We start from the raw sequence: 21,276 nt of genomic DNA on the forward strand, positions 1-21,276 counted from the left end.
AGTGTTTGAGTTAGGTGCTTGTGGAGACTTCCTCTACTATCTATCTGTTTATCTATTTGTCTAATCTATTGGTACCTGTTATCTGGTCACCAACCTTGTAGGTAATGGCTGAACTATTGTGGCTGTTATTCCTGAATCAGATTGTCATGTGGTGGTGAGTCATGGAGTGTCTCCCTTGTCCACAGGTACTATGCTGATGACATCTCAGAGACTGTGCTGTGCCAGGTGATGGACCTGTTGTACCTCCAGGTGGAGGACCTGGTGAGTCACATTGTGAAGGCCAATGAGGCCTCTTGGAAGAATCTTGGGCCTCAGGAGACCCCCTCTGTGCCCCAGGAGAAAGAGCCTGAGAAAGAGAGCTCAGAGGAGAAGGTGAGGGAGGAGGAGCCTGAGGTTGGTGAGGGTGAGAGTGAGAGTGAAGTGAAGGTAAAGAGGCCCGGCCAGCGGCGCCTGGAGCTGCGGCTGACCGGCCTCACCACCACCATGAACACCAGCAACAACAATAACAACAATAACAACAACATGGCAGACGCCAGGCGGAGGAGACACTTAGAGGTGACTCTGGGTAACCTGCTGGTGTTTGTGAGGCGGCTGTGTGTCAACCCCCGGGTGACGGCGGTGGTGGGGCGGCAGCCGTGGGTGAGGCTGCTGCTGCTGGTGACGGGGGAGCAGGAGACACACCTGCCGCAGGTGGTCAGCGTCAGAACTCGGGTGCTGGCGCTGACCCTGCTTGGGGCCACCCTCCCCTTCTCTGACCTGGACCTGGAGACTCGGGAGCAGGTGGTGCGGCAGCTGTTTGTGCAGCTAGCAGCCAACATGTGGGTGGTGCCTTCGGCCCAGGCTCACCTCAAGGCCAGTCAGCTGCTGGCTGAACTTCAAAGGCACCTGACCAGGCTGTCCAGCCCCGAGTTGCTGGAGGAACAGTCACGGCCAGACTCCCCAGACGACAACCTGCCGGTGCAGGAGGTGGGCTTTGACCCGGACAAGTCTGTGTGCTGCTCAGTGGAGGGTGGCCACACCTTGGTGCACGGCCCAGGAGGGCGGGGTTATGGCCTGGGCACCACCCCCATCACCTCTGGCTGCTACCAGTGGAAGTTCCTCATTGTGAAGGAGAATCGAGGCAACGAGGGCACCTGCGTGGGCGTGTCCAAGCACCCGGTGAGGGACTACAGCCACCGCACCTCCTCTGACATGTGGCTGTACCGCGCCTATTCAGGCAACCTGTACCACAATGGGGAGCTGAGCGTGTCCCTGCCAGGCTTCACGCAGGGTGACTACATCACGGTGGTGCTGGACATGGAGGCACGGACACTCTCCTTTGGCAAGAATGGTGAGGAGCCCCGCCTGGCCTTTGAGAACCTGGAGGCTGGAGAGCTGTACCCCTGCGTCATGTTCTACAGCACAAACCCCGGTGAAAAGGTCAAAATGGTGGACATGCAGGTGCGCGGCTCTCCCAGGGACCTGGACCCTGGTGACCCCCTGTGTGCCCCACAGGCTGCTGTGCTGGCCGAGGCACACATCACCCTGCTGCGCCAGCTGCATGAGGCGGCCACCTGGACGCAGCAGGTGAATGACTGCATCATTGAGCGACTCAACCAGACCACTGAGTTGTTGCCCCAGCCCAGGGAGCCCCAGGAGGGGACAGACCCCGCCTCTAAGGGAGACTCAGAGGCTGAGGAGGCTGCCTCTGACCCAGAGCAGCAGCAGCAACAGGCCAGAGAAGACCATGTATTGACTCTGGATGAGCGACTGGAACAGGAGGAGCAGGCCAAGAAGAAGGTGCCCAGCTCTGCGTCCATTGAGGACAACCAAAACACCCCCAGGAAGGAGCAAGCTCACCCATGCCCCAGCCCCGCCCCAGGCCGCCCCTCCACCAAACACAACCTGGTGTCTGAGATGAACCTGGAGCAGCTGTGCAAGGAGGTGTACCCGGCTCTGGCCATGATTGGCGGCGTGGACAGTGGCCTGCGTGTGGGCAGCCAGTGCATACAGAAGGGCACGGGGCGGCGTGCCATGGTGCTGGGGGCGCTGCGGCAGGGCCATCCTGCCATCAAGGTGAGGACTCCACTACATGAACTTTACCACTTACTTATGTTGAGTTATTTTCGTAAAGGGTGACATTGTGTCAGTATTTGTAGGGTGTGTAGGTGTTGTTTATACCTTCTTGTGTGTGTAATTCTCAGACTTATGTATGAGCAGCAATATTACCACCATTGTGATGTCCTGCCTTTTCTACTAATAGTTAGTGTAGAGTAGTATACTTCAGGAGCCAAGGAAGGATCTAAGTGTTTATTGTTGTTTGTTGTCTTTTGTTGTCTTTTGTAATCTGTTCTGTTAAGAGATGCCCAGCATTCCACCTCTGCTGCACTCCCTCCCTCAGGTGCAATGGTGCGACTGGGACACCAGCATCAGTGACGTGCCAGTGTCCCTCCTGGAGCCGGTGGAGCCACAGCCCTTCGATGTGTCCAAGGTCACCGGCATTACAGCTCGGGTCATCACTCAGGTCATGCGGCTGGCCGGCCTCACACAGGAGGTACAGCATTTTGGGTCACTCTTGTTTGGTTTAGGAAGACCTTGCTTTAAATTTTTATTGTCAACTTTTGATTCAACTCGCTCTTATCATTTGCTTCATATTTCTGTAGACAATCTGCAAAGTTCTGTCATCTCAGATTGATTTACTGACCTCACTTTACTTAACATTTTTATAGGAGAATACTTCAATTCACTTCCATCACCTCACCGTATTTTTTTGGAGAACCTTCATGTAAACTCACTCAGTTTGATTGATCTAACCTGAGATTTTCACACATTCTTTATTACACTTCACTTCACTACTTCACAGATCGAGTTCCCAAAGGTGACATATAACCATGAGACAGACGAGCTGCAGACCACCTCCTCCTTGTCCTCGTCTGGTAGCCTCATCTCCCCACACCTGCCCCAGGCACACCTGGAACCTGGCCAAGCCCTCAGCTCCTCTGCTGCCAAGGATGCCTCACAACACAAAGCCAGGTACAGGAGTCTGCTGGGAAGGTTCTTGTCAGTTTGTACAGAAAGAGTTTTGAAAGAGTTGGCCAGTTTGATTTTAAATGTTGGTCATAGTCAACTTAATGAAAACTGTGGTGATTATTGTTTATTTGTTTATATCATCTACATCTACTTACCAGAAATTATTGAAATTAATGGATTATTATTGACAGTAATATCTGTTTATCTGAAATAGTTTAATGTAACTACTGCATAATTAATCACCACCACTACCACCACCACCACCACCACCTTCACACAGAGGAGGCTCAGATGGGCTGACCATGGACCTCCTGACAGACCAGCTGGTGACCAACATCATGGACCAGGTGACGGGGCGCTCGGCTGACAATGCTCAGGGCTCTGACTCCCAGCAGCCTCCCCTGCGTGGCTCCCCCATGGTAGGTGGTGCGGTACTGTTCTTTGCCACCAGCTGCTGATATTTATCCAGGAACTATGAATGTACCTTCTTTATATTGTATAGATGATCATTCTTGTATTACTCCTATGACTTTTATTTTAGACTGGTAGTTTATAATATTGTTTCCTGGCAGCTTCTGTTAATGCATACCCAGGAACTTTGAATTTACCACCATTTATGGATGAGGATGATGGTGAAAATAGGTAGATATGTTTCATACAGGGTCTGCCACATGTAGGCCTGATGGCTTCATGCAGCTTCCCTTATTTTGTTATGTTCTTATATTTGGACAGGTGATAATTTTTGTGTTCATCCCTTGACCCTTTCAGACAGGAGAGCTGAGCCTGGAGGAGGGCATGGCATTGCGTCTAGCCTTCCTGCAGAGTGCCAGCCTGAGGGCCATCTGTGCCATCATGAACTGCCCTCGCTATGCTGAGATGCTGCTGGTGCCAAGAGCCGTGCAGGAGAAGGTGGGTGGAGGGCCTGTGGGGGAGGAATTGCCTGGGAGGGAATGGTGGATTTATTGAAGAAGAGATTGAGATACTGAACAGGAATGGAGATGAGACTTCTTGAAGGAGCAAATACATGTTACTGAGGAGGGAAAGAGAGGTGTTGTATTTTATTAGGAAGACAAAATGGTACAAAGCTGGACAACTAAGAAGGTATGAATGAGTATAGTAGATAAAGTGGATGCAAGAAGATGACCTCCTGTGAAAAAGGAAAACAGAAAACAAATTGCTGGAATACATAAGAGAAAATATTTATGAAGAATGAGGGAAAAGGAATAAATGGATACTTTTCTATTTTGACCATTTCCTTGGAGAACTTACAAGGAACAAGCATCACATAATGACTATAATTGATGGGAAATACATGTTATGGAAGAAAGGAATGAGAGAAGGTGCATTTTATTGGAAAACACAAATGGAAGAGGATTTGAGAAGCACTTAATCTGTCACACATACAAACATAATGGCTCCCCTTCTATTCCCCAGGACGTGGGAGAGAAGGGCAGCTCTGTGTCGCTGATCCATGAAGAGGATGAGATTCGCACAGCCATCAGGGTTTTGGTGCGCAGCATGGTGTCGGCCTGCACCCAGCCACAGCCACTCAAGAGGTCAGTCGTGGGTGGAATTAATTGTGGGTGTATTGTAATTGTTATGGCATGTGGTGTGGGTTACTGTTTGTATTGTTGTGAGTGTTTGTGTAATTTACATCTCTTGTATGTCTGATATCTATTATGTAAATGCAGTGTAGTGTAAGAAGAAAAGCTGTGGTCTGTGAAATATTTAGCTATCTATCTTCCTAACCTTTTTTCTTCTTTTTTTTGCCCTCTTCCAGTTTGTATTTCTTTTTTGGTTTTTGTTTTCTTCTCATTCCTCTTGTTGGTATATGCTGAAGTATTGTTTTCCCATATCTTTCTTTCATATTTGGCCATATTTACTTATCCGATACTCCTGAACCCTGCAGGCAAGTGAGTGTGGCGGAGGTGGAGCGTTGCCACATGGTGCTGCACAGCATGTGTGTGCGGGCCTGGGCTGAGGACAGTCTGAGTGTGGCTGATACTCAGTCCCGCATCATGGCCCTCACTGCCTCAGAGGACCACTTGCCGGACCAGGTAATGCTTCTGCACACCTCAGCATCTGTGCCTGTCTTGTGATCACAGTCCATGTTTAACAATCATATGTAATTTGTTCTGTTAGTTCTTTAATTTTATCCTTAGTACTTCATGTTTTATATGCCTTTGATTGAATATTTCAAGCTGCAAAAGAATTTGAGCATTGATGATGGTAATTCCAACAGCAGTGCAGTATTAGTATTGACTGTTAAGAGAGTGGCATATAAGAGGACTTTATAAAATGTGTTTGTAGGCCTTGTGCAGCTTCCTTTATACTTCAGAAAGATGAAAAGAACAGAATTTCCTTACATATCTTGGTGGTGTGTTATCAGATGGACGATGGGGCAGAACACTCCCAGAACGTGCTTTGTGAGCTGCCCTCTGCCACGGGTGATGTGAGGCTGCCCCGCCGCCCCATCACTTCCCTGGGGCTGCCCATCACCGTGCCCTGTGCTCCCGCCACACACTCCGGGGGGGAGGTGTCTGCCCCACATGTCCAGGTGTCACAGTCCACCCGTGCTGGTCACAACCCTCCCCGGGGCCGCTCCATGGGCCCTCTCACACCTCAGAGTGCCCCACTGCCCCCCATGGCCCAGAGTCACTCCCCCTCACCCCCCCTCACACCGTTACCACCCCTGCCGCCACCCATCGCCACGCCCCTCCTGGAGATGGGCTTCACACTCAAGCACATCCAGAAGGCCATTGCTGCTCAAGGTGACTGTCTCTTGCTGACTGTTTCTATTTTAAGGCAGTGGTTGAGGGAGTTGTAAAATGGAGCAGTAGTAATTTGCTTCCTCTCTGTGTGCTGGTGTAATGTCAGATTTTAGAAAGACATTGCTGTTCTCTTTGCCTTTTGTAGTACATTTATGCTACAATAGCTCTACACTATGTCATTTATATTACTAGTATTATCTTTATGTCATCTTTAATTAGGATGTGTAAACTGGGAATTGTTAGTGAGTGTTGTGATAACTTTCCAGGACACAAGGGTGAGCCGTCAGCCACACAGATCAACCAGCTGGTGACGTGGATGCTGGAGCACCCGTGCATTGAGGCGCGGGAACCGGGTGAACGGCGCCGCTCCCATGACGACACCTCCGCCTCCACACTTCGCTCTGCTGCCCAGGTAATGTTGTGTCCTCATCTTAACATTAATCATCCTCTGTTGCAGTTTTTTTATACTCATAGGTCTTGACATTTCTTCCAAGAGTGATGAGTAATGTTGCAGTGTTTTCAGCTGATGCGAGGGGAGCCAGAGGGACTTGGGGCACGACTCACCTCCACAGGCAGCCTGATGAGACGCAGTGGCTGTGTGGACATGCGCTCCTTCGTGCTGCCCTCCAGAGCCTCAGGTAACACAGCCACTACCAAACACTTGATAAATTCACCCCTTGGCATTTAGATATTTGTAGATTCCTGTAGTGGCTTGATCCAGCTCATTTATGGGGAGTTTTAGTGAGTTCCTTGCAATTTATCATCTAGGCTATAATATGAAAGATACGTATCTGTAATACCACCATAGATCTCTTATTGTTCAGAACCGACCTTTTTTTTATGTAAGATGGATACTATCCTAGAAAAACTGAAAAGAAAAGACTCACTCAGGTGCCAGTCCTCAAAGAAAGTCCCAAAAGAATTATCTAAAGAAAGTGTCATCCATGAGAATGCTAAGATTCATAGATTAAAAAAAGAAATAGAAAAAAAATTGTCACTATAAATTTTTAAAGGAGACTTTGCACAATTCCTCTGAAAATTAGAGCCCTCATGTTCACTCCAGTAACAGATGAGGTGAGGTTTAGTGAGTTATCCTCCATGGTAACGTTCACTGAGTTATTAGAAGCCTAATGTTCACTCAAATAACAGATAAGGTAAAATTTAATAAGTTCTCCATGGTAAGGTCCACTGAAATGTCCTGCACTTAGTCACATCTCCAGTGTCTTCCTTTTCTTTTCTTTAATCAATCATTCACTCATCACACCTGCAGCCACAGGACGAGGCATAGAGAGCAGCAGGGAGGCGGAAGGGACGCGGCCACAGCACGGGCGAGGGGAGGGCCGCTTCAGACACGGCCGCATGACCTTTGACGACCAGCACCGTCCCTCGGAAGACTCCATCGGTGCCCTGCCTATTGACATCGACCAGTGGTTCTCCATCAGTGCCACACGGGACAGGGAGTGGCGGACGCTGATAGAGGTGAGGTGTTGCACATTATTACCTGGAGTTATTACTGCTGAGTTTTGTGATGTATATATTGATGCCTTTTTTTGTTTTATTCCTTTGCCTTTCAAGTTATGTTACTGTGTGTGTGTGCATGTGTGTGTGTGTGTGTGTTATTTATATAATGTTTTTTGTTTTGATGTTTATAACTTTAGATGATTTTATTTTACTTTGTGTCTATGATTAGTTTGTTGTGTTTGTTGTGCTTAGATTTGAACAGTTTTGATTTATCAGGTAGTCTTTTTCCATTACTACTTTCTTGTCTTTATGTCTGTGTGTTTGTTTGGACCATTTTTATGGACATACTATGTGGATATTTTTTTGGGCTCAGTATCGGTCTGCCTATCTATCCATTCATAATATATATCTGTCTGTCCTGTCTATCTATCTGTGTGCATGTGGATAAATTTTTGGGTTCATTATCTGTCTACCTATCAATCTATCCATCTATTTATCTATCTGTTTATCTATCTATCTCTGCATGTGCAGGCGGCCAGCAGCACAGATGGTGACCGTACCTTCAGCCTGTGTGAGGTGTGCCACCACTCCACCACCAACCTGCGGCAGCATATGAGAGTGGCGCACCCTGGATGTGCTCGGCCCTGGATGGCTGGCGTCTGTGGCACCCTCATTGGTAAGTCCTGACTGGTGGCGGGTAAGGTGACCTGATCTGTGAGGAGGAAGGTAGTGAGTGACGGGAGAGTCTTGAAAATTCTATGAAAGAATGCCTTATACTCATAACATTCTAGTCCAATGTTTAGTCTAAGGATCTGTCTATATACCAGGCTGGTAATTCCCACACCCAGGCAAAGCACCACACACTCACACACACATCATTCACGCTCCAAGCCCTGTCAGCCCCTGGTGGAAAGGGATGAGCTTGTGAACCACCATACTATACCCTAGGAGCTTAGGCATAGTCTGAGAAAATATAGCTTAGCCCATACAAAAATACTGAAAAGATTTTGTACCTGTAACTCCTGTTCAAAAAGATGGTGATGATATGTAAAGACTACTTGAGATATATAAGTACCTAAGAATAATATGAGAGAAGTCAGTGTCTTGTCCAGTCATTCTGCTGCTTGGGATGGTATCTTGTCTCACTTTAAATACAAACAGGCATCCTTCATGTACTGAGCAAACATGTTGATATTGGAAAGCATTCTTTGTACCTCAGGTGGAACATACATCCTGTGTGAGGTGTGCCAGGAGCAGCATGGGTGTTTTGGCAGCACTACCACCACCCAGGGAGAGCCCATTGAGAGCCAGGACCGTCTCCGTGACCTGACAACTGTGCTGGCTCCTGACCTGGCTCCTGCACCCCTTGCCACCATGGAAGGTGTGTGGGTGTGGATGTTGGTGTGGGTACTAGGGTGTAGATGTGGATAATCTGTAATGTTTCCAATGAGTGGATGTGGTTCTGAAGCACCACCACCATACCAAAAAGACCTTCCCTCTGTGTTGCAGATGATGGGTTGAGCATGAACGAAATTGACCTCAAACTGACGAGCTACAATGTCATCGCCTCGCGCCTCGGACTGACTGAGCGGCGACCCATACCAGAGCCCATGCCCTTCCCCTCTCCTGACCCCCTTGGAGCCTCCACTCTGGCCCCCTCCCTCTGTGACCCTCCTGAGGCACCTGCAGGTACTTGTCCCCTTCTGGTTCTGTGGTGACTTGCTCATGAAAGATTTTATGCCCAGAATGTGTTTATAAATTTTTGTTTTTGAAGTTGATGGAGACTAAGCTTTAAAATTATATGTAAATTGTGAGTGGAAAAGTAGAAAGTAACAACACTCACCACATACCCCATCTTTGGGCTAGCTACTGGGACAGGGGCTCGACCCAAGGACACCAGCACCACCCCAGCACCAGACCGCAGTTTGGGGGAGCAGGCAGCAGCCCTCACCTCCCCTGTGGCACGCATCTCAGCCCTGCGCCGCACCACCCATGCCCTAAGGGTCACCATGGCCAGGGCGGTGGTGATGCGCGCCCTGTCCCTCCTGGCCCTCAGTGGCGGCTCCTGTGACCTGTGGGCTGGCCTGGAGGCGCTGGGGCTGTGTGACGTCAGGCTCCTGGTGCGTCTCATGTGGCTCGTGGCTCAAGGTGAGACACAACTGTAGGGAACTTGTGTGTTTGTGTTTTTTTTGTTTTAATGTTAAATGTGTGGATGTTTTCTTATATTGTTCTGTATGTGTGGACAGTATTTTTGTGATTTTATACTTAATTTTTTTTAGAATATTTAAAAGGTTATTCTTTTGTGTTTCTTTTATAGTTGTTTCCATGTTAATATGAGGACATTTTCTTGTAATTCACTAAGCCTCTGCACCATTCATTCCAGGTCGTGTCCCACTGGATGGCTCAGCAAGGGCCAACGGGGCCACAGTGGCGGCCACAGACATCAGCACCAGTCTGGCTCACCTCAGTGATGCCATTGGTGCCCTGGCCCAGAATGACACAGATGCTGCCAAGCTTCTCCTGCAGCTGTGTACTCAGGTGTGTGTGTGTGTGTGTGTGTGTGTGTGTGTGTGTGTGTGTGTGTGTGTGTGTGTGTGTGTGTGTGTGCCAACACAGGACTCTCAGGGGAACCTTTCTTATCAAGTGACGGGTTTTATATTGCAAGGGAATCCTAAATGATATTAAGATACATGTATTATAAAACATATAATTTCATCTAAACACAGTGTGATGAGAGGTGCATTTGATTCTATTGGAAACAAAAGAAAGGGGGCATCTTGTAAGATAGTTTGTGAACCGCTGATCTAGAGTGTGTATCATTTCTCCTTTTTTTCTCTTGACATGTTGCTGATTGTGCAGCACTTGATGGTGGCTGCAATGGGCATGTCCAGTGGAGACATCATAGGAGGCTCAGGGGAGGAGGACATGGGTGAGCTGGGGCTGGGTGGGGAGCGGCAGGACTCCCGCACCCCCTCCAGCATGCACCACACCACCAGCTTCCCCGTCACCCAGGCGCTGGTGTCCCTGCTGGCGGCCAACTCCTCCCTCATCCACGTGGCTGGCAAGGGTGAGCCATGGGCCGGATGCTGCTGTCACTTTTACTCTTGATTCATGCAACCTGTTCCCTTGTAATAGAAATTCATTGTAAAAATATTTCATATAAGCTTTATGGACTAACTATTATGATAAGTTCTTATTTTGATAACACCTTTCAAATCTTTCTTCATAGATTATCTGTAGCTTGGTTTGAATATTAAGGTTGTATTCTCTTTGCATTCATACCTTTGTATTTTCAGAATTTATTTGCAATTCTTATGTGATTTCATAATAGGTAAACAACAATGCAAGGTCCTCTTTTTATTTCTACTGAATATTTTTTATCACATAAGAATACATGAAGGAAGTAGTAACACAGTTAATGTCCTCAGCAGGGGAGGCCTCATCACCTCTTGGCAATGCTGGGGAGAGTCAGGGCGACCCAGCCATCCAGCTGGCCAATGCTCTCGGTGCCTGCATCCTGTCCACCCACCTGCCACACTCACACCGCCAGTGGGCTGCCACACAGCTGGTCAGTGCACCACAAAACATACTGATGTTCTCTCATGCTTCCACACAAATATTAGAATTATGAAAGCACAATAGAACTTTTTGATGATACCAAAGCTCAGCAGTGATTTCTTCAAGGGTATTCCTAAAATACATTTGTTGTGTGATATCAGTTTGCACATTTTTATTAACAATGTTGCAACATTTTTCAGTATTAGTTGAATTTTTCATTTTTCAAAGTAAATGTTAAGAAAGATTGAAGAGTAATGTCCATAATTTTATGCTTATCTTGCTGTTTCTGTTTTTTTGTGCTTAATGCGACATCTGTTGTTAATTCCTTTTGAAAAACATCACTTGCACGGCTGCTGAGGCTCATGGTGCTTGTACACGTGCAGGTGGAGTGTATTGGAGGCCGGGCGAAGCTGGTTGAGGGTCACAGCGAAGTGTCTGGCTCAGGCAGCAGCAGCGGCACCAGCAGCCTGAGCAGTGCAGACTTCAGTCACTCCTTGCCCACCACACAGACCACCATGCTGGAGGGACACACTGCCCCCGCCTCCAATGCCCTGTGGCTGGAGGGGAAGAACCTCCTAGTCACCAGGTGGGTTGTGTGGCTGGGAAGTGCCTGGAAATCTGTGTTCACTCCTTTCTGTTTTACATATTCTGAAGGTTTACCAGGTGGCTTGTGAGGCTGTGCAGGGAGTGGAAAGAATTTTTGCTATTTATTTTTTACTGTTTACATATTTATGATAGCTACATACCAGGTAGCTTCTGTGGTTGTGCAGGAAGTTGAAGAAATCTTTGCTACTCTACTCATATTTACTCCTTACTATTTAACTTCTCATAACACTTATTGAATGACACGTGAGGCTGTGCAATGATGAACTCTTACCGTACGTTCTGAGGTAATACTATGAATTTTGCAGCTTGTGAAGTGCTAAGACTTGATGCTTTATGACTAGATTATAATTTTCCTTTAACGGATAGTAGATACCATTCCCTTCAGTCTTTGCCTACATCAGGGGTTCATCATTGACAGACTCTCAAATGAGTAGTGGAATCGAGGTGCAAACATGATCATAACCCTAAACCTCTGTCCCTCCCTAGTGGACATGACAGCTCAGTACGCACTTGGAAGGTTCACCAGCGAGGTGTCGGGATGCAGGAGCACACACTGATCTTCCAGCTGAATGAAAACACCAGCAGCTACCCAACCTCTCACACCAAAGTGGAGTATCTCACATCCCTCTCGTCGGGCCGCTTCATTGCCGCCGCCTTTGAAAACGTGCTCAACATGTGGTCCATGGTTGGTGAGTGTCTGAGTCTCTTATTGCCTCATCTAGAGATGCACCTCATGGGTCTGTGGTGGTGGGACTGGAGGAAATGTAGGAAAAGTGGATGTTCTCTGGAAATTACTTGATGGAGCTCAGATAATGTACATGATTTACTTCACCATCTTGTGGTTACATTATAGGACTGATTTATTTGTTCAACCTTCAGTAACCACAGGAGTGATATTATAAGGAGCTTGCTTGATTCTGTTCATAAGTGAGTATTTTGCCTTTCTTCCTTGTTCATATGTGTATAGTCTTCCTTCAGCTTGGCTCCCCACCTTGCAGGGACATCAGGTTGGTATGTAGACAATAATTTTAATGTCTTTTCCATCTTTTCTTCACATTGCAGCTGGGACCACTGAGATCTGGTCCAGCAGCAGCCCCATCACCTGCCTGGAGGCTGCCCGGCAAGGCATGTGTGACTGTGTGCTGATGGGGCACCACGATGGCTCTGTCACCATGGCTGCTACCACCTCCCATGGCCTGCTGCCCACCACACTGGTGCATGCTGGGCGCCAGGATGGTGAGACACACAGAAACAAACACACACACACACACACACACACACACACACACACACACACACACACACACACACACACACACACACACACACACATACATGCACATTTGCAAAGAACACCTGGAGCTTCAAGAAAGATGGCAAATATGTATCAAAATAGGCTTAAACGACCTTAACTTAAATTGTGCATGCTATAACTGGACAAATACACAAGTGCTATGTATGGTGTTTTCATTATTCTGTTAAATGAGGCTTCAGAAGCATAACCGATCTATGCTTCTGTCTGCAGTGTATGTGAGCAGCCTGGCGTGGCAAGATGAGGACAAGGAGTTGGCAGTGGGCTTCAGTGACGGCGTGGTGAGGGTCTGCTTCGTCAACTGTGAGATCGATGTTGTCACCTGTGCCGCCCACCAGGTACTGCTACACTAACCCAGTGATGTGTTTTCTGCCTTACCTTTGTTATTCATTGCACCACTTTTGAATCTGTTTATCTCATAGTATCTCTCCACAGCCTATCCTTGCATCTTATATACTATCCACTCATAAATGTATCTCCTGAGTATCTGTTTACATAACCAAGCACCACAGTACATCCATTATCTTACACTCGAGCACTCTAGCATTACCCAGCATCCCTTCATCTTCCCACACAGGGGCCCGTGTTGGTACTGGAGTGGAGCAGCAATTGTTGTCTCCTTGCGTCATGTGGGGAGGGTGGCACCAAAGTGTGGGCTCAGACAGGCGCTGGGGGGTGGACGCCGGTGTACTCCCTGGACTACAAGGCCCCACCCATCACCCTTAGGTGGTCTCCTGTCATCAGTGAGTGTTAAGTTGTGTGTTTCAGAGATAAAAAAAAATGCGTGATTTGTGATTGCTTCTTATATATTTGTTTTATATATAAGTCCCTACCAAGACCTGTGTGGGGAGGTACGTGGCTTAACCCAGAATGAATAAGCTTATTTAGACTGATAAAAAGAAGAAAGTTGTATATTCATCATTCATATTTGTGAGTGAGCATCTGTGTGTGTGTGCAGGTGGTGTGCGTGAGGGGGTGTGCGCCCACATGCTGGTGGTGGGCCACGAGGACGGACTGATCACCGTGTGGAGAGTGCCACAGACGCCGACACCCTCAGGAGCCACGCAGTATGAGGAGAGGTGAGGTTGGGCTTTGTTTCCCCTTTGACTTCATTCATTCATTCATTCATTCTTCATTCATAGACTTGAAAAAGTTTTGTGGATATGTAGCTAATGGTAATCTTAGTAGTGTTAAGCCAGTGTGTTTCCAGTTTAACTCCAAAGTGTTTTGAAGATCTTTATTGTACAGTAGATTCATAGGCTGGTGAAATATTGCGTATGATTCTTGTACATCTAGTAAGCTGTTGTTTAGTGTGAGAAATTTGGTCATCATACTGAAGAACTGATTATTAAGGATCATAATTTGATGTCATGCAAGCTTGAAACTGTAGTAAAGAATTTTGTATCAACATCAACTTAGCTTTTTCGTACTGATCTATTTGTCTTTCTGTCAGAGTGAGATGGATCAGTATTTATGATCTTTATTTTTTTCTCTTGCTCATTCAAGTCTCTGTTGCTTCCATGTCAGTGTCAAAGCAGAAATTTTACCACCACGAAATCTTGAACTTGTGATTCCGAGACTTTATTCAATCCTGCTTTGATCCCCAGTCCGTGCTGCCTCCTTCAGCTACGTGGCCACCAGAATTCCATCACCTCCCTGGATGTGTCCCTCTCAGGCCTCATGTTGGCCTCAGGTGAGCGTGGGAGACTCCTATCATGACTAGTACTACATATGTTATAGTCATCAATAATCACATCTTTTAATATCACTAACACATACAATTTACTACAACTATCACTACTTTTTCCTACTCCTCTTCTTCTTCCATCTCCAGGGTGTCAGAAGAGTAACAATGGTGTGGTAAATGTGTGGTCGCTGCAGGACGGCTCCCTCCTGCAGACGATGGTGGGCTGTGGGGGTGTGGCCAGCCTCAAGTGGTGCGGCTCAGCGGGTCTGGCAATTTGCTACACTCAGTCACAGGTAAGGTGTTCATATTATTGAGTCACAGTAAAAATGTTTATATTATTGAGTCACAGTTAAAATGTTCATGTTATTGTGGGTATTTAAATTTGAAGTGTGGAGTGACTTATGTAAATGATATGGATGTAGATATTATTCCTCCTTTTTCTTTGATGTTGGGATATCTTGCATGTTTTGTATGGATGTAGGTATTTTAAATTTTATTGTTGTAGGGTGAGATATTGTTTCTGTATTCTGTCTCTTGTGAGTGAGATAATCTGTTGCACTCAGTGAAATGTTTGTGCTCTTGGTAGCTTTTTCATTTCAAGTACAGAATGATGTGTTTTATATGGATGATCTCTTCAGTGTTACAGATTAAGATATTGTGGCAGAAATGAGCTACAACACTTATGGAACACTCCCTTGCCTTCCCTGCAGAATGTGACATTTGTGCTGATGGCGGACGAGCAATTCTACAGCCTGCGTGTGGTGGCGCTGTGCCGCATGAGACTGCAGCGCTGGGGCATGTCTGGCCTGCACCAAGCCCCTTGCCTGCGTGCCCTGCTCTGCCACTTGCCGTCCCTCCTCCTCTCACAGTACCATCATGAGAAGCCCTTAGGTCAGTGGATGGATGGATTGATTAATAGCATCGGCAACTTTACATCCTTGCATCTACTTCACTTCTTTATAACTGTCTTAGGCTGCCATCCATTACTCTAATTGTCCATTTACTTTCTGTTGTCTCATACACACCTTCAGTTCATGAATCAACAATTTGTATCTTCTTTCCATCTTTATGGTTGTCTTACCTCTTAACAATCTTTAGCTGCCATTCTGTTGCTCCAACTTGCCATAATTTTTTTTCACTGTCAAATACATATCAGAAATTCTTAAAGAGTGTTGTTCTTGGTGTGTGTTGCAGTGATCAGCGGGGAACAGCTGGTGCACAGTCGGTACCTTCAGCAGCTGTGTTCCTTGGCTCTATTGCTGCGTCTGGACAGTGTCTTGTGCACACAGCCAGCCCCTGTCCATGTGGCCCAGCCTGAGCCAGGTATGTGTGGGAGAAAAAGGATTTGTTTCTTATGTCATCATAGTCTTCACCTTTCCTTTCCTCTAAACATTCATTCTCTGTTTACATTTATTCTTATTTTCAGTTCCTTCATTGTTATATTTTGTCATTTTATTTCCTTGGTTTCTTTGCCAAGTGTGGATTTTCTTAGTTTCTTCACTTTATTATTATTTGTTTTGTCTCTGCCTCTCCCTGCCTGTCTGGGTGTCACTGCTGATGAGGAACAAGCAACCACAACAAACTCACCCTGTCATGTTTTGTTGCAGTGGTGGAATGGTCGTGGCTGGACACTCTGTGCACTGCTGTCGCCACCGCAGAGAGCCTTAGGGCACGCACACCCCTACCCTCCTCCTTTGTAGCACGACACTTTAAGTATGCTGGTAAGTTGTGTGTGTGTGTGTGTGTGTTGTAATGATACTGTCTGGAAGTGTTGCTGTGCAGAGCCGCTGGGAGCTTCTTGGTGCTTTTGTGATGTTTTTAACTTTTTTTACTGTTATGGTCATCCTTTCTTGACATTCGGAGCACTGTAGGAAATTATTTGCATGGGCTAGTCACTCAGAAAAATGAAAGAGTGAGTAGGAGGTTCATTTTGTTTTTTCTAGGCTACAAAACTAACTGGAAAACTGCAGTATGAAAACTAATGTCCAAAAATTGTAGGTGACTCTGAGAACAGTTATTTACAAAAAAGACTAACTTGGCACCATCAAAAGGCTGGTGCTGATTCAGTCCATTATACATGTTATACTTCCTGCCACAGATGACAAGGAGGAGCTGAGTGTAGCACTGAACAATTCCAAGTGGGACGTGGAACAGGATGCAGCCGTCATGTCCTGGGCCACGCAGCAGCCAGCCGACTGGCAGGTGGGCGGCCGCTGCCACGTGTATATGTGGGGCAGTGGCCGCCATGGACAGCTGGCTGAGACAGGTAATGAGAGGTCCACTGCTCTTAACCATAATCCAAGATATGGATATACGAGTACATTACCATAAGATTAAACCATCAGAGCCTGTTGTTTAATGCCTTTGGTTTCTTCCCCTCACCACAGGCCGCAGCAGCCAGGTTCCAGTGCTGACAGAGACACTGGGATGTGCCCAGCAGGTGGTGTGTGGTCAAAACTGTACCTTTATTGTGACGGCCAACGGCTCCATCCTGGCGTGTGGGGAGGGCAGTTATGGACGGCTGGGACAAGGCAACTCAGATGACCTCCACACCCCTACTGTCATCTCAACCCTGCAAGGTGATGCTCCAGCTCTTTGAGACACAATCACATGTACTTGTGTGATTCCTTTATTGAAATTACTCTTTAGCGTTTTATTTGTGTTACTATGCTTACTATGAAGCCTCAAACTTGATCTCTTTGAAACAGGATTTGTGGTGACCCAAGTGGCCACATCTTGTGGGTCTGACGGCCACAGCCTGGCAGTGACAGACAGCGGGGAAGTGTTCTCCTGGGGCGATGGAGACTATGGCAAACTGGGGCACGGCAACTCAGACCGGCAGCGTCGGCCACGGCAGATTGAGGCATTCCAGGGGCAGGAGGTGGTGCACCTGGCATGTGGGTTCAAGCACACCGCTGTGGTCACCGCTGATGGCAAGCTGTTCACTTTTGGTAACGGCGACTATGGCCGCCTGGGGCTCGGCTCCACAGCCAACAAGAAATTGCCAGAGCGCGTGATGGCCCTGGATGGCTGGCGGGTGGGACAGGTGGCTTGTGGCCTCAACCACACTGTGTGCTGCAGCACTGACGGCAACACGGTGTGGGCCTTTGGTGATGGTGACTACGGCAAGCTGGGCTTGGGCAACTCCACCTCTAAGTCCACGCCCCAGAAGGTGGAGACCATGTGTGGCATTGGGGTGAAGAAGGTGTGCTGTGGGACGCAGTTCACCGTGTTCCTCACCCGGGAAGGCTGTGTGTACACCTGCGGCATGGACCGCCTCATTGGGCAGCCTGAGTCACGCACCAGAGGCCACAACCGCCCCCAGCTGGTACCAGCGTTGGTGGGCCAGACAGTGGTGGATGTAGCAGTGGGGTCAGAGCACACTGTGGCCCTCACTTCCACCGGGGATGTGCTGGGCTGGGGTGTCAACAGTGATGGCCAGCTGGGCCTGGGCCACTCTGCCGCTGTCAGGGAGCCACAGCTCATCCGCACATTGGTTGGGAAGGGCATCCGGCAGATCAGCGCTGGCCGCAGCCACAGCGCTGCTTGGACTGCACCTCCCCTTCCCCCTGTAACCCCTGGCAACCCTGCTCCCATGCAGCTGGGGGTGCCTGCATCTGTGCCCCCACAGTACCCCAACCTGCAGAACGTGTCCCGTGGTGCACTGTGTGCCCGCCTGAGGCTGCTACATCAGTTCAGTGACCTGCTGTACTCTTCTTGGAAGCTGATCACCCTCACGCCTGGTAGTGAGTGCTACCTGGACAATGTGAGTGCTGTCACCTCGGGTGAGGTGCGCTCCCTGGTGTCCCCAAGAGTGTACACGCTGCCTCTGGTGCGCTGCCTGGGCCGCACTATGGTCCAGGGCCGCAACTATGGCCCTCAGGTGACTGTCAAGAGGATTTCCAGCAGAGGGGTGCCCTGCAGGCCAATCTTCACCCAACTGGCTCGGCAGGTGGTCAAGCTGAAGCCATCAGATCTGCGCCTGCCCTCCAGGGCCTGGAAGGTTAGTGAAGAGCAGGGTTTTGCTGCATGTACACAAAAAGAAAGGCGTTGAAAGGTTTTCATCATGGAAAATCTGTTTAAAAGTTGTTTGTTAATTTGTATGCAAAAGATCTTTGTTGCCCACTTCCAGGTGAAGCTGGTAGGGGAAGGTGCTGATGATGCAGGTGGTGTGTTTGACGACACCATGACAGAAATGTGCCATGAGCTGGTCACTGGTGCTGTGCCTCTCCTCATCTCCACCCCCAACGCCATCTCTGATGTCGGCAACAACCGGGACCGCTTCCTCCTCAACCCTGATCTCACCCAGGCCAATCACCTCATGTGGTTCAAGTTCCTTGGTGTGTAGAAGAGGAACTCTCTGTAACTATGTAAAGATGCAGCTTACTGCGTCATCCATTTTAAATCTCTGTAGGTAAAGACTGAACATTCTCTCCCTTCATCCACAGGCATCCTCTTTGGTGTTGCAATTCGTACCAAGAAGCCCCTTGCCCTACCCCTCGCACCTCTTGTTTGGAAGCTGCTGGCCGGCATCTCCCCATCCTCAGCTGACCTGGAGGAGGTGAGGCTGAAATCCCTATTCTGAAACACTCTTCTGTCTCACCACCACTTTTCCAAAGCCACAAAGATTTGCTGGGTTCTCATGGGTGTTTCTCCTGTCATTAATGTATAAATCATGTTAATCTGTCACTAGAACCATAAAAAACAACCTTTAAAATCTGTGTAACTTCAGCTAGTCTTTCAAAAGTAGTGGAGGAATGGACAGAAATGTTTCAGAATATGGTCCTGAGACAGATAAGCAGAACTGGGTTAAGATAAATAGTTACTGCACTTATGATTTTCAGAACACTTTTATAGTCAAACATTCAAGGAGGAAAGTCTTTTCCTTTGAAGTAATGAGGTGGTAATAAAGATAGTGACAGAGTGTGATGCTTCCTGTGTGTTGACAGGTGGACATCGAGTACATGCAGACACTGAGAGCCATCCGGGACATTGATCAGGATGGAGTGACTGAGGACACCTTCCATGACGTGAGTACCTGCCTGATGGAGGACATGGGGAGATACAAACATGCAAACTAAAGACATACACTCTCACAAACCCTCTTGCTACATAGAACCACAACCTTCACTCATAAACAAAAGGAATGCAGGGAATTGACTTGACTAATCTCACCTGACATGATCTGGCATCCTCTCCCTGCAGGTCATTCCTCTGGAGAGCTTTGAGTGCATGAGTCTGACAGGAGCAAGAGTGGCAGTGGTGCCTGGAGGCCGTGCTGTGCCCCTCACCTTCACCAACAGGCAGGAATATGTGGCCCGCACCATCCATTACCGTCTGCACCAGATGGACCGACAGGTGGGGGTGCTGGGGCTGAGACTGTTTACTTAGTGGTCCAATGATAGTGTATGGGACCTGAGCTATTCTGTGATTCTGTCTCCTTGTCTCTATCAGGTCTTTCTCTCAATTTATGTGTATCTATGTCAGGTTGATGTACTATTGGGAAATCTTTTACCTGGTATAAGAAATGCATGAAAAACTGGAAAATGTGACCTAGATATTTTGACAGCATAGAAACTGTTTATCTTCAGGTAAAAAAAATCTGAAACACACACACACACACACACAGTTTTGCATTTTTATCACTCAGGCCTATACCAGGTCAGAGTTTTCTCAATAATATACCTATGTCAGATATTTCCTCCTGTATATGTATAAGTATCTATATCAGGTCTTTTCTTCAGTTTATCTATATCTGTATCACTTCTCTTCCTCTTTATGTATATCAGTATCAGGCCTTCCAGTTTGTTTATCTCATCTTGTGTTTGTGGTGCAGGTGGCGGCTGTGAGGGAGGGCATGGCGTGCATTGTGCCTGTGCCACTGCTGTCCCTCATGACGGCAGCGCACCTGGAGCAGCTGGTGTGTGGCCTGCCTCACATCTCTGTTGCCACGCTCAGGAAGGTGGTCAGGTGTGTGTCTCTGCTGCTTTGTTGCTCAGTGCTTGCCAACTTTTATCTTCATTGGTGCAGAATTTAGTGTTATGTTGTTTACACATTAGGAGACTGGCTTGGAGATGAGTAGGATGGGTGCTTTTTGTTATATGTGCCTTCTAAATGCTTGCTCTTGTATGTCTTCTGCTTTATTTAATAGAACAAGGATCATCATTTATATATTTTGGGAAATGAGTTACAATTAGCTGGATGGACTTTCTTCATTACGTGTGGTGGCATGTCAGTTTGTATCTTTCTTTTGATAACTCTCATGGATTTTCTGTATGTTTGTGTATATATTTACCTATTTGTATTTTTACAGGATTGAGTCAAGCTTGTAATGTTCTTTCTTTTAATACCAGACTATTATACATTGTTTAGATTTATTTATTCTCTTTTCATAAACCACTTTCTTGGATAACACATTCCACTGATCTCTGTGTGTGTATGTGTGTGTGTAGGTACCGTGAGGTGGAGGAGCATGACACGCTGGTGCAGTGGCTGTGGGCCATCCTGGAGTCCTTCAGTCCTTGTGAGCGCGTCCTGTTTGTGCGCTTCGTGTCGGGCCGCTCCAGACTCCCGGCCAACCTGGCAGACCTCTCACAGCGGTTCCAGGTAAGTGGTGTTGGTGGTGGTGGTGGTGGTGGTGGTGGCTGTGTTGGGTGAGGTGTTGTGACAGGCCGTGATGGTGATGGTGAGTCTCTAAGTACTTCATGTTTGTTCTCTTCCATTTAACAAAAGTAATTGGAACACATTGAAGAGACTGAGAACCTTATGTGTATTTTTATTCGTATGAGACAAGTAGTGATTTTTTAACTATGACGGTAGGCTGATATTTGGAATTAAGTTTTATTTATGGGTATCTGTTTTCATCCTCATTT

At 47.4% G+C, this 21,276-nt stretch overlaps 1 protein-coding gene across 6 annotated transcripts in view; it reads left to right on the top strand.

Annotated features, from left to right (window-relative positions):
- The window catches only part of LOC135115498 (probable E3 ubiquitin-protein ligase HERC1), a 50,685-nt gene that overhangs the window by 22,904 nt on the left and 6,505 nt on the right, over positions 1–21,276 (top strand). For 4 of the 6 annotated variants that reach the window (XM_064032333.1, XM_064032335.1, XM_064032337.1 and 1 more), the window contains 38 exons: positions 186–2,055; positions 2,381–2,533; positions 2,843–3,012; positions 3,290–3,428; positions 3,778–3,918; positions 4,444–4,565; positions 4,919–5,066; positions 5,399–5,780; positions 6,047–6,192; positions 6,304–6,418; positions 7,051–7,259; positions 7,773–7,917; positions 8,461–8,622; positions 8,751–8,930; positions 9,108–9,389; positions 9,625–9,779; positions 10,101–10,308; positions 10,670–10,809; positions 11,183–11,385; positions 11,892–12,094; positions 12,468–12,641; positions 12,931–13,055; positions 13,295–13,460; positions 13,676–13,796; positions 14,325–14,410; positions 14,552–14,697; positions 15,115–15,295; positions 15,599–15,727; positions 16,012–16,125; positions 16,503–16,670; positions 16,792–16,983; positions 17,113–18,407; positions 18,537–18,744; positions 18,853–18,965; positions 19,354–19,434; positions 19,610–19,762; positions 20,241–20,374; positions 20,857–21,010. In XM_064032333.1, the coding sequence (XP_063888403.1) occupies positions 186–2,055; positions 2,381–2,533; positions 2,843–3,012; positions 3,290–3,428; positions 3,778–3,918; positions 4,444–4,565; positions 4,919–5,066; positions 5,399–5,780; positions 6,047–6,192; positions 6,304–6,418; positions 7,051–7,259; positions 7,773–7,917; positions 8,461–8,622; positions 8,751–8,930; positions 9,108–9,389; positions 9,625–9,779; positions 10,101–10,308; positions 10,670–10,809; positions 11,183–11,385; positions 11,892–12,094; positions 12,468–12,641; positions 12,931–13,055; positions 13,295–13,460; positions 13,676–13,796; positions 14,325–14,410; positions 14,552–14,697; positions 15,115–15,295; positions 15,599–15,727; positions 16,012–16,125; positions 16,503–16,670; positions 16,792–16,983; positions 17,113–18,407; positions 18,537–18,744; positions 18,853–18,965; positions 19,354–19,434; positions 19,610–19,762; positions 20,241–20,374; positions 20,857–21,010 (9,013 nt within the window). The remainder of the gene's footprint in view (positions 1–185; positions 2,056–2,380; positions 2,534–2,842; positions 3,013–3,289; positions 3,429–3,777; positions 3,919–4,443; positions 4,566–4,918; positions 5,067–5,398; positions 5,781–6,046; positions 6,193–6,303; positions 6,419–7,050; positions 7,260–7,772; positions 7,918–8,460; positions 8,623–8,750; positions 8,931–9,107; positions 9,390–9,624; positions 9,780–10,100; positions 10,309–10,669; positions 10,810–11,182; positions 11,386–11,891; positions 12,095–12,467; positions 12,642–12,930; positions 13,056–13,294; positions 13,461–13,675; positions 13,797–14,324; positions 14,411–14,551; positions 14,698–15,114; positions 15,296–15,598; positions 15,728–16,011; positions 16,126–16,502; positions 16,671–16,791; positions 16,984–17,112; positions 18,408–18,536; positions 18,745–18,852; positions 18,966–19,353; positions 19,435–19,609; positions 19,763–20,240; positions 20,375–20,856; positions 21,011–21,276) is intronic. The other 2 variants (XM_064032334.1, XM_064032336.1) reach the window with 2 other exon arrangements.

The sequence above is a fragment of the Scylla paramamosain genome, chromosome 29, assembly GCF_035594125.1.
Source record: "Scylla paramamosain isolate STU-SP2022 chromosome 29, ASM3559412v1, whole genome shotgun sequence".
NCBI classification, from domain to species: Eukaryota; Metazoa; Arthropoda; class Malacostraca; order Decapoda; family Portunidae; genus Scylla; species Scylla paramamosain.